Source organism: Fundulus heteroclitus, chromosome 6, assembly GCF_011125445.2.
Source record: "Fundulus heteroclitus isolate FHET01 chromosome 6, MU-UCD_Fhet_4.1, whole genome shotgun sequence".
NCBI lineage: Eukaryota > Metazoa > Chordata > Actinopteri > Cyprinodontiformes > Fundulidae > Fundulus > Fundulus heteroclitus.
The window spans coordinates 2,559,502-2,571,794 of record NC_046366.1 but is presented as its reverse complement, the minus strand read 5'-3'; the positions used below and the strand labels follow the sequence as shown (position 1 = coordinate 2,571,794).

Sequence of the window (12,293 nt, the reverse complement as noted above, 5' to 3'; positions counted from 1 at the left end):
GTCATCCGGTGTCACAGGTGTGACTCTGTTGGTATAATTACTCGAACTGCGCATGCCCGAAGGGAACATTCAGTGCTTTCAGCACCGCCTCTGGCGGTCAGGAGGGATGAAATAGAACTGCATTTCGTTGCCTTGTACCTGTACTGTAATGACAATAAAGTTGAATCTAATGTAATCTAATCTGTCATGTGTGCCTGCAGGTATCCCTATGAATCAGCTCAGATCCAGTACAGCTACAGCCTGTGTCCTCCACACTCAGATGCTCAGTTTGTTTCCTGCTGGGTGGAGTTTGGACACGAGCGGCTGGAGGAGTACAAGTGGAACTACCTGGACCAGTACATCTGCTCTGCTGGCTCTGAGGACTTCAGGTACTCATAAATGAATGCTGATGCAGGGCACATGCAGTTTTCTGGATCAGCACAACACTACTCTTACATCTTTTTTACATTTTTGTCCCATTAGGACCACCAACTTTAACATATTTGTTGGGAGTTTCAGCGATAGACCAACGCCAAGTTGTGGATAATTATGAAGTAAAAGCAAGTGATACATTGTAGAGCATAGGGTTGGAGTGTTAAGGGTGATGTCCATTGTGAGGTTTCCTTTCCTCAGCATTTTGCATATAGGCCAAAAACTAACATGGTGTTCTCATCTGGAAAGACCACTCCTCCATGTTTGCTGTGTTTTGGACATCAGAGGTTCCCAGAACTGGTTCTAAGGGCTTCACTCTCTTGCATGTTAGAGTTATTTCCCTGCTGCCACAAAATGAAATGAAGCCCCACGTCTCTGTTCTGTGACTGGGAGACTGTGCACGGACACATGTTGTTTATTACAGCTGACAAAAAATAATTTGTCCTTGTCGACGTGCTTTAGTCCTAGGCGAGGGGCAGTCCCCACGCCGATTGGGACGCAATAATCGGGTGTTTTTATTGATACACCCCGTTTTTAAACACCAACAAAATCATCAGTCATTGCCAAAAACAACTGGATGGCTTTTTTTAGCATCTGGACTGTTTCTAGAAGCAGTGGAGACCCAAATGGAAGTACAAAAGGGTGCAAAGAGTAAATTTTTCATAATAGGTCACCTTTAAGTTTAGTAATCATTATTTTATGAACTCGTTTCTTCTGCCTGGAAGTAATCTTAATGTCTTGGAGCAGTTTAGTCAGAGTCCATACTTGAATCTAATAGAAAATCAATTGATGGAGCTAAACATTAGCGTGATTGCAAGAAGGCCTTCCGCCCTCAAAGACTTGGAGCTCATCAGCAAAGATAAATAATCTAAAGATGAGTTAAACATGCAAAAAGCTGCTCAGTATTTATCAGAAGAGTTTGGTTTCTGTGATGCCATAAAGGGTATGCCATTGGATTATTGAGAAGGGTATAAATATTATGAAACATAGCCGTTTGTATAAAATTAATTAAAATTATTCATTTACAAACTGATACTTCTTTTACATGTTGCCATCTTTTAAGAGATGTCTCCATCATTTCCTCCCAGAAACAGACTTCTTGGCTGAATGGAAAAAAAAAAAATCAACCTTCAAGTTGAATCTCGTCTCTCTGCCCAACAGCCTGATTGACTCCCTGAAGTTCTGGAGGACCCGCTTCCTGCTGCTGCCAGCTGGAGGCGCTCGGCGGGTGGCGGACGGAGAGGGGCGCTGGGACGTGTATGGGGAGGGAACGGGGGCTGGGATGGCTGGCTGCGGGGACTGGCTCCTGTTGGATGGCTTCATTCGCTTTCTGGAGGGGCTCAACCGCATCCGCCGACGGCATCGCTCTGACAGGATCATCAGGGTGGGGCTCGTCTCAATGTAGCATTCTGCGTCAGCTCTAATCTTCAGGGCTGTTTCTTTCTAATGGTGTCTGTCACCAAACAACACAATATTTCTAAAGTTATTTAAACCAGGGGTCACCAACACGGTGCCCGCAGGCACCAAGTAGCCCCCCAGGACCACATGTGGTGTCCTCAAGCCTGTTCAGAAAATACCAAAAGCCTCCAGTGAGCTGAATTTAAAATGCTATTTTATTAAGTTGTTTTTCCTTTTTAATTAAAGTTGTATTTACATAGATTTAAAATGACAAAAGCATTTTACAGTACAGTATTTTACAGTAAGCATCAGTACAGGTAGCCCTTCATATCACACAGTACCAGTGAAGTAGTTCTCAGTTTCACAAAGGTTGGTGACCCCTGATTTAAATGCTTCTACCACAGATATGACTTGAGCTTCTCCTCAACCTGTACTTGCTAAACGACATTTTCTCCTGAAAATGATGACCTCTGAGAGTAGGGAAAGCTGTCTACTGTCTCTTCACATGCTCTTAGATCGTGTTTTTCTGATATAGCAGAAGGGCGCGCCAATGAAAGGGCTGCAGGTTACGAGTCCAATTCCACCGTACCCACCTGAGCCTATAGCACCTCCACAAGGAAAGAGGGGCACATCTGCTTTGACAGCTTTGCTAGAGATGGAGCATAACCAGAAGTAGGTATTGCTTGGTTACTGAAGCCTCAGCTGCTGGTAAATCTGAAAGCATAAATCTTCCTCTCCTCTGTTTTTGTCCCAGGACACTGGAGGAGCAGCAGCAGCAGCAGCAGTCCAAACCCTCCACAGCTGGGAGTGATCTGTCAGGTGTGGCCACAGCTCTCACCTATGTAGACAGCCCCCGTAAGGTGAGCATTTCTCTCTCTGAATGTTTGGGATAGGCGGTGCTGCTTCAGACTTCCAGCTTCTACAGAGCCATGAATTTATTTTCATCACTATGGGATACTCAGATCAGACAGCTGTCCTTCGCTTGTGTTTGGTTGTTGGGCTTTTGCTCCTGTCTCTCTGTGCATCTGTTTCTGTTGCTGGGCTTTGGGTGTTTGATTCTGGGTTATGCTCTTCCTGTATGCTGACAGGACGCTGCCTTTATTTTGGATTTTATACGTAGCCCTCGCTCCTCCTACATCTATCATTCTCAGGTCAGTAACTGAATCCCTGGGTGTTGCTGAAGCTGTTGGCCTGATGTGTGTTATGTGTTGCATCTCTTCTTACTAACGCTTTGTAATTGCATGGACGTAGGCTTGGACAGCAGAAAAACTCTTGCCCTTGCAATGCAGAACCCTTTCAGATTTGCATAGTCACTTTTAGAATTAGTTGGTGTTTTGTTGCAGAGCCTGCTGGTAAGTGAAGAACCCCCTCATTCCTCTTTGTATTGTCTGGTGTAATAGATCACATTTGGTAGTTTTGTTTTGCCACACATGCAGTATTAAAATAGTTCATAATAGGTGAACTAAAGAGATGTGTGTTTTCAGTTTATAACACACAGACACGTTTTACCTGTGATACAACAATACAGAAATGATTTCCAAGGTTTTGATTAACTGCTTCCTTAAAATAAGTGTGGAGTGAACTTTGTTCCATTACTTGAAAAGAATACAATTCATAAACTCAATCTGGAAAAGAGAAATTTGAAAAAAATAAATGAAAAAATATGAAAAAAATTGTTAAATATGAGAAAACAGCAAAGTTACTCTCAAAACCTTTTTTATTAAGTAGTGTTTTAAAGTTCAATTTCTGATTGCATTTTTTTATTTCCATTTACAAAACTTGTTCTTGTAACAATAATGGAGTAGAATCAACTCCATAGAGTGAGCCAAGAAACAATTTCTGCTTTTCTAAGCTATTTTTTTTTAATTAGCAAAGTATCCATATTTTTTGGCACTTTTATTGGTGAATAAACTTTTTTTTCACATTTTGTCCCATTACACCCACAAACCTCAGTGTTTTTCAATAGGATTTACTGTGATTGACTGAGGCAGTGGTGTCCACAGTCAGTCCTCAAGGTCCTGTGTCCTTCATGTTTTAGGTCTTGTCCTGGTTCAACACAGCTGAACCTAATGAGTCCTTAATTAGTAGGCCTCTGCAGACCTTGGCTGTATCCCAAAACGTCTTTTGGGGAAGGACTCTTTGGCCAAAGCAGATGTGTGTCAGCGTGATAAGTGCTGTCTGAATAGTGCAGTTAGTGGATTAGGAAGTTGGAAAAGGAGCCTGTATGTTTCCTTTCATAACTCCTTTAGCCTAAGAACCTTCCAAGGTCCCTTACTGGCACAAAGGAGCTATAAGGAATCCCACAATCCTTTGCGTGACATGACGTATCAGCACAGCCCACCTCACAGAAATGAATGAAAATGTCCGGAGAGCAGAGAGCTCGTACTTTGTAGTTCATTTTGGGAAGGCTGTAGGCCTGGATTTGACTAGAATTACCCATGTGCGTTTCTGTCATGTAATAACGTCTGAGTTTAAGGCAGTCCAAAATCGGCACGACAGTCCGATTTACTCCTTTACTTCCCTTGATAGAGTTCTTACTCATGAAAAGGAACAGGAGCTAGAAGCTGTAATTAGAACATTTCAGGTGCAGCCCTTGGTGGTAAACTAAGAAGGTAAATCATCTGTTTGAATGAGATGCGTTGGAGCAGGACAGATCTAAGAACATGCAGGAGACCGACCCTTGAGGACTGGACCAAAGTAGAGCATCTGGTGGGAAATATGAAAATTAAACGAAAGGAAAATTCCTGAACATTTCTCAGAAACATTAAAATTTGGCATTAATTTGTTTTGTCCAATTTGCTTTGATACACCTTGATAAAATACAGCTCAATCAATTGACTTTAAATTTCAACCAATGTGTAGAATTTAATCTCTGTGGAACTAATAGTTGTGCACAGCACAAATATGGCTTTTATTGAAAACCAGCAAGAAGAAGTCTTCTTTTCCTCTTACCACAATCCAGTTGGGAACTCAGCATATTTGTGGAAGAAGATGCTCTGGTCAGATGAGAACAAAGCTGAACTTTTTGGCCTTGATGAAAAAAAACACTGTTTGGCAGATAACACGCCCCAAAAACACTTTCCCCATTGTGACTCAAGGTGTTGGCTGCATCATGTTGGGGGATGCCAGGTCAGCAGAGAGAGACAATCCAGTCAGAGTTGATGGGAAGTTGGATTAAGTTAAGAAAAATGTCATCAGGACAATAAACATACAGCCAGCGCTACAATCAGATGGTTTAGATCAAAATATTGTCATGTATGAAAGGCTTTGTTAAAGTCCAGACCTGAATTCAATTAGGAAACTTTGGCAAGACTTGATAAATGCTGCTCACAAGTTATCTCAATTGAGCTGTTATTAATCAGCATTAAACTATCATTTTTTGATTGAGGCTCATCAGGCCACGTGGAGTTAGGATCAAATCTACAGCTGTAAATGATGATTAATAAAGCCTGGGATTTATGAAGTGTATATATTGCAATTAGTTCTTAGTTCCTTGATGCATGGATGGCAAAAAACTTAACAAATGGTTTTTACCAACAGAATACAGTTGGAGTCTGAGAAACCATAACATCAAGTATGAAACACCATAATTTGTTTGCGTTATGTTTAGCAAAGCTGAAATTCTTTGATTCATATCCCAGAATAAAAGCTGAATGAACATCATCAAATATGTTCTTGTTTTTACTGGTGTACTGTTACTTGTATAACCTTTATGATTATATAACCTCAAAGTGTTACAGACTTTTTATGCAATAGTTTGTATTACATTAGAGTAAAATCGTTTTCCACTAAAATATACATTGGTGTTGTCTGTCCACACTCTCTGTTATCCGGTCATTGCAACAGTAAACAGCTTAAATCGGAGGCAACTGGACTTTCACTTTTTGTTCATAGCTTATTATTATTAGCAGCCATTGGAACATAACTTTCACTACTGCTAAAAATAGCTACTTCTTTGTCTCTTGTGCTAAAGTCCTGAAACTATGTCTCTCTTTGTTTGAGTTTGTTGTTATTCAATGCATGTGAGTAGAAGAGCAGCCTTCCTTGGACTGTATGTTGGGTGCATGCTCTGGAGTAGACTGTTGTTCAAATATAAACAATGAAAAAGTCCTATTAAAAAGCTGGGAGAAGTTTTATGCAGCAGCTAGGATGCAGCTTTGGAGGAGAATTACATTTTGTGTCAAAAAGCTAACGCATGGTGGTAATATATGATGTGATTATATCTAATCTGACTTCAGCTTAACCATCTACTAGAGACCTCCTTCTAGAATCATCATATTTATGAATGAAGGTGTTTGTAATTGTGTAGCTGGCTGCAGAGACGACAGAGCCAGCAGAGAAAGGCGTGCAGCCTGCGGTGACAGCTGGAGCACAGATACCTGCAGGGGAAACTGCAAACAGCAGCACAGACACCAGGTGACCTCTAACCTTTGCATTGTAGCGTTACTCCTTCCTTTCGGTACAAACAGATACAGTTTTCTTATTTTTTCATTCTGTTATATTCTAAATGTTTTGTGATGTAATGTCTCAGGGAGTGAAATGCACATAAACAGATCTGTGAGCCCATAAGCTATCGTTTCTGTTCTTGTTCTGCTGATCCACATGCAAACATCTGGTGCTCAGTGCTAACTGTTGATCTCTCTACAGTGGGCCATCTGCAGCAGGGGCTCTTAGTCTGTCCTCCTCGTCAACACTAATGGAGATCCTCGAGGCCATAAAACACCCCACGTAAGATTTAAGTTGTGTTTGCAGCGATTCGCTGCAGAGTTGCATTAACCAGGGTTCCTTTGGAAACTGTATAAGTATGGAATATGATTTAAGACAATGAAAGCTTATTTGTATAGTACATTTAAGGAACGTACATGTTCCTTAGATTTATCTTGACCTACAGCTACTATTCTACTGCAAACCTAATCTAATGATGTTTCAGTGGACTATAACAGTTTAAATTGAACATTAACATTCAAAGGCAACTTTAAGCAAATATGTTTTTAACTCTGATTTAAAAGAACTCATGGTTTCAGTACCTTTACAGTCGTCTGGAAGTTTGTTTCATGTAAGTGGAGCATAAGAAGTAAATGTTCCTTCTCCTTGTTTAGTTCTGGTTCTGGGTATGCAGAGCAGGCTGGAGCCAGAAGACCTGAGTGGTCTGGACGGTTGATGCGCTGATAACAAGTCTGTGATGTGTTTAGGTGCTAAGCCATTTTAGGGATTTATAGAATAACAGAAGGATTTTAAAGTCTATCCTCTTAGATCCAGGGAGCCATGGAAGGACTTTAGAACTGGGGTGATGTGCTCTACTTTCTCAGTCTTAGTGAGGACGCGGGCAGCAGCGTTCTGGATCTGATTGAGGCAGAGCTGTGAAAACAGCGTTGCAGTAATGACTTTGTGTAGGCCAGCACAGCTCCGCAGAAGGCGAGCCTTTCCACAGAGCAGTGAACGGATCACTCTTAGCCCATTCAGTGTGGGCTTAGTTCTCAGCGTGAGGGATGCCATGTGGCGTGTGAAGTCAGGAAAATGTGCACGTCTGACGCTCATTGAGACTTGATAGCTCTGCAGGACTAGAGAAAATGGGAACGCTATGTTAAACGTGGCACCGTAACAGGTAATAGTTAAAACTCACTCAGGCCTAAGCTGTCTTCTTATTGGTGGGTTTGTGCTCTGCTGGGTATTTTAGGACCGGAGTGCAGCTGCTTCCAGAACAGAAAGGCCTCCCACTCAACTGCTTCATAAGCGCCGAAGTCGTTCATTGGCTGGTCAACAATGTGGAGGGTGTGGCCACACAAGGGATGGCTGTGGATATCATGCAGGTAAACGTTTCACTGCAGCTGTCCCTTTGACACAGATGAGCTCAGAGGACGGTATTCATGGCTATTTGTGTTAGACTTCAGTAGGAAGTTATGAATACAGATGTGGCTTATTGCAGAAACAGAGCAGAACTCTTGTGCAGGCTTACTAAATACTTCCTCTTTTGAATTGTTTTCAGTGTTAATCTTTGAAGTAGTGTTATTTAATCTACCAGTAACGTTCAGTGTGCTCTTTGTTTTGAATAGAAAATGGTGGATGAAGGTGTGGTGGCCCATGCCTCAGGAGACGCCATGCGAACATTTGTCTACGGCTTCTACTTCTACAGAATAGTAGGAGAAAAAGATGGTAAATAAAGTAAAGAGGACTCAGCGACAGTGGAGTCCGAGCTGTTGTTTTAACTAGACATGATATCCAGGTACCAGGACACTGTACTGTGATGTTCACATGGAGGCTTTTCCTTTCAGGCCTGAGCTCCCAGCTTCAGACTCCAGCTGCTGGGGGCTGGTTGACTGCAGCAGTGGAGGATTTTGCCCTTTTCCAGAGAAAGTGGTTTGAGGTGGCTTTTGTGTTGGAGGAGCGGCGGCCCTGTGACCTCCCGGCGTTCCTCTTGCCCTGGCTCCCCAGCCGGCCCGCCTCCTATGCAAGTAGGCACAGCTCCTTCAGCCGCAGCTTTGGGGGACGCAGCCAAGCCGCCGCACTGCTAGGTATACCCAGCCCGGTCCTCCCAGCCCACACACCGCCAGGAAAACATCTTCTCCCTAGTCCAGCTTAATGTGGATCACTGCAGAGCCTGCTTTGAGAACTGTCTGGGCCCAGCATTTAAGTGTCACCCAGGGCCAAGAGGGCGCATAGGCTTCAAGAATCATGTCATAGAAATTCTAATGATCAATCAGACTCTTTGACTACCTCACCTATAAATTTTTAAATTCATAATTCAGCACAGTCAACCAGTTATGCACCCTCAAGTGAGCCCTCCAGCTTCTATTCTCTGATCTAAAAAAGCCCAATGTTTTCAGTTTGTGGCGAGTTTCTCCAAGAAAAAACACATTCAAGCATGGCTGGTTTCTATTTGCTAGCGTAAAATACCAAGGATGAGTGCTAAAAATATGATGGTATCCCACTGAAAACATGTTCATGTTATCTGTTTTACACCAGTTTTGTAGTTTCAAGATTTAAAACAGATAGGTTAACACGTTTAGTTTTCATTTAGAGCAGAGAGGCATACATCTTTCCTACTGCCGTTAAAATAATATAGTAAAGATTATTACAGTATTGCCTGTGCAAATCCTCAGTTATCCAGGTCATCGCAGCAGCAAACAGGCTTAAATCAGAGGCAAGCGGACTTTGGCTCAGTTCCTTTTGAAAACGTTTTGACACCTGTCCAGGAGTCGTTGTCAGTTGTGGTGGCTCGCTCTGAGCAACCTGCAGTTGGTGCGCTGCTGTTTTTAAGGACATGGAGGCCCTTCCTCCTAGGAGCATTCTCAGTCAGATGCTAATCAATGACCCACCCGTCTCCGTCCTGGGTCTTTAGGAGCTATTGCTGGGTGTCAGTGGAGTACTTGGTCACCTGAATGATGAAGAGCCTGCTGATGTAATCTCTATGGAATGAGTTGGAAACGCAATCCTCCCCCTCTGTTAAGTGATGGCCCGTCTCAGGTCCTGAGAAAGGGTTTATAGTTGTTCCCAAGTATGACAATTCCAACCATAACACCAAACTTTACGGCCGCATCATAGCCAGTTACAAAGTAAACGTTAAAGCTCAGTTTAATCTCAATAAATGGTAATGTTCTCATTAAATTTTCAGCTTGAACATTTCGTCCAAACTGACAACAGTGAGCGCTACATGTACAGACCTCTAAGTCTCTTTTAATTCACAACTGTTCTTTCATCTAACGTTTTATAACCTCGTCATCATCACAGTGCAACATTACCAGCATCATGATCTTTCTGTTTGTGTGACACAGAGATGCGGGGTTCAGCTCTCCTCATAGCAGTCTGCAGATCTGCATTAAATAGCTGATAGTGTTTGTCTCCTGCATGCAGTATCTAGTGGTAGTAGGACTGATGCAATCAAAATTCCCCCGCTCCACACAGTCCAATCAGTGCATGCGATCTGGTTGCTGTGGAGATGATCCAGTTGCAGTGATGGAGGGTTTGGGTGCATGCCATGGTGTTGGTGGCTGTGGGTCAGTAGTGCTGTGGTGTACAATGTTCTCACCTGTTGCTTTCTCTGCATTTCAACTGAAAGCACGCTCACTAATCCCGCAAGTCTTTCTGCTTCAGCTTAACTATTCTTACATCCACTTCCTGGTGTAAAAAAACGGAACATTTTACTTGTGTTGCTTAAATCATGTAGTATACCTCAGCTGTCTTTTATGTGATACCTCATCCATTTCAGATGTTTTATTATTCTGATTGTATTTTCACATGGTAGATGTTTTAACCCAGTAATATGTAGAGTGGGTCAGTAAGCGCCTCCTCATCACTGCCAGGGGCTTTGGAGCACTGCTTTGCATCCAGCCGTCACTTCCAGCATCTCTCTCCTTCAACTGCTCCTCATGCCGTCCAGCTCACCTTCTTCTACTCCTTTCACTTCCTGTTGTATTTCCTGTCCACCTCTGCCCCACTGTCCATCTGTGCTGCAGCTGCTACAGTCCCAGAGCAGAAGACGGTCACGCTGGACGTGGACGTCAACAACCGCAGTGACCGAACAGAATGGTGCAGCTGTTATTACCATGGCAACTTCTCTCTTAATGCCGCCTTTGAAATCAAGCTCCACTGGATGGCTGTGACGGCTGCCGTGCTTTTTGAGATGGTACTTAGATGCACATCTGAAAACAACAAATGGATTCTGAGACATCTTCTAAGATGTTGTTTTTTTTCTGCCAGGTTCAAGGTTGGCACAGGAAAGCAGCCTCTTGTGGTTTTCTGCTGGTTCCTGTTCTGGAGTTTCCTTTTGCACTAACATCCTATCTCTATGGAGACCCGCTGAGAGCCCAGCTCTTCATCCCCCTTCACATCCATTGTCTGCTGAAGAACGGCAGCGACAACCTGTTTGAAGGTACAGTCTGGCTGTTTGTTAGTGTGGCTTAACAAACATTTTGCCACTAGCCCAAAACGTATGGAATCTCAACATCTTCAGATTTTGTTGACCTATTTCTTTGGTATAATGAAAAGAGAGTTTGAAAAGTTTAATGAGTTCAGGGTCCTGTGCCGACCCTTCATTTCTTTAACCCGTTACCCCTCAGTCCTGCTGGATGTGAAGTTCTGGACCAAATCTTGACTGATGGCGACTCCTTCTTGTCTGCTTGATGCTTGGACTCTATCAGTTTCTTATTCTCAGTTTATCCAGCCACTGATTGAGAACTAATCCCAGCTTTTTAGTGATGTCCAGAATTACAATGTTCTCATATTTCAGCCACGTTTTTATTTTCTTTAAGATTCATTGGTGCATCATGCAGGGAAACGTGCAGCTCACCAAGTGGTCTCTGGATTGTTGGAAGAAGTTTCCCTTCAAAGCCATTTGGGACTTTTTATTCTTTGGTAGAATATATGCAATGGAAATATTCTTTTTTCGTTCAGGTGTACCAGCAGCAAAGTGACAGGGACATGGAAGCATGCAGATACATGCAATATTAGGAGAAAGTATTGTATCAGGGTTAGAGTTTCAGAAATCATGTTCGAAATCTGTTCTGTCCTTCATCTCCTCCAAAATACCTCACTTCTCTGCGGCTGCACTCTCATCCTGTTGGTGGCAATGTTGAGAAAACTGTGCAGACTGAGGTCTGATGCACTGCACACTTTTCTGTGGAGGTCAGCACGAGAGGACAAGGACTTTTGCACAACTACTTCTTTTATATAGCAATCAGTGCGCTAATCAGATTGATCAGGATTTCAGACACTCTTTCCCAACTCACCTGTGCTGATATGTTAACACTGAAATAAAGTAAGCTCTTCATTTTGTGTTAGGTGAAAGATCCAGTAAAATTAAGTTTTGTTTTAAACTTTTGAATCTAATTCAATTCAGTTTTATTTATATAGCACCAATTCACAACACGTCATCTCAAGGCACTTTACAAAGTCAAATTCAATCAAATCATACAGACAGATTGGTCAAACAGTTTCATATCTAAGGAAGCCCAGTAGATTGCATCAAGTCTCTGACAAGAAGCATTCACTACCCATTAAAAAGAGCGTAGAGCCACAGGGAGAGTCGTCTGCATTGTCCATGGCTTTGCAGCAGTCCCTCATACTGAGCAAGCATGAAGCAACAGTGGAGAGGAAAACTCCCCTTTAACAGGAAGGAAAAACCTCCAGCAGAACCGGGCTCAGTATGAACGGTCATCTGCCTCGACCGACTGGGGTTACAGAAGACAGAGCAGAGTCACAACAAGAGACACAAAAGAAGCACACACTAATTCAGGAATCTTTTCTACATTATATGGTAATAGTGGATGATCTGCCTCCCCTGGATGATGTCACAGCTAACAGAACGCCAGACCAGGTGTACCTACCATAAAAAAAAAATGACAGAGAACAAAAAGTTCAAAGCTGAAATAATAACAAACAATACAAATTGGAGAACAGTAGGAGAACTCAGCAGAGTGAGAAAAATAGATCCTGATGTCCTCCAGTAGCCTAAGCCTATAGCAGCACAACTATAGAGGTAGCTCAGA

General features: G+C 42.7%; 1 protein-coding gene across 7 annotated transcripts in view; it reads left to right on the top strand.

The window, feature by feature from the left end:
• Nucleotides 1–12,293, top strand: part of depdc5 (DEP domain containing 5, GATOR1 subcomplex subunit) — a 40,049-nt gene that overhangs the window by 25,887 nt on the left and 1,869 nt on the right. For 3 of the 7 annotated variants that reach the window (XM_036137846.1, XM_036137843.1, XM_036137844.1), the window contains exons 29-40: nucleotides 201–368; nucleotides 1,573–1,795; nucleotides 2,345–2,481; nucleotides 2,564–2,669; nucleotides 2,898–2,960; nucleotides 6,119–6,225; nucleotides 6,457–6,537; nucleotides 7,487–7,619; nucleotides 7,863–7,962; nucleotides 8,082–8,261; nucleotides 10,110–10,432; nucleotides 10,507–10,678. In XM_036137846.1, the coding sequence (XP_035993739.1) occupies nucleotides 201–368; nucleotides 1,573–1,795; nucleotides 2,345–2,481; nucleotides 2,564–2,669; nucleotides 2,898–2,960; nucleotides 6,119–6,225; nucleotides 6,457–6,537; nucleotides 7,487–7,619; nucleotides 7,863–7,962; nucleotides 8,082–8,261; nucleotides 10,110–10,432; nucleotides 10,507–10,678 (1,793 nt within the window). Of the gene's footprint in view, nucleotides 1–200; nucleotides 369–1,572; nucleotides 1,796–2,344; nucleotides 2,482–2,563; nucleotides 2,670–2,897; nucleotides 2,961–6,118; nucleotides 6,226–6,456; nucleotides 6,538–7,486; nucleotides 7,620–7,862; nucleotides 7,963–8,081; nucleotides 8,322–10,109; nucleotides 10,433–10,506; nucleotides 10,679–12,293 lie in introns of all 7 variants that reach the window. The other 4 variants (XM_036137845.1, XM_012873603.3, XM_012873600.3 and 1 more) reach the window with 4 other exon arrangements.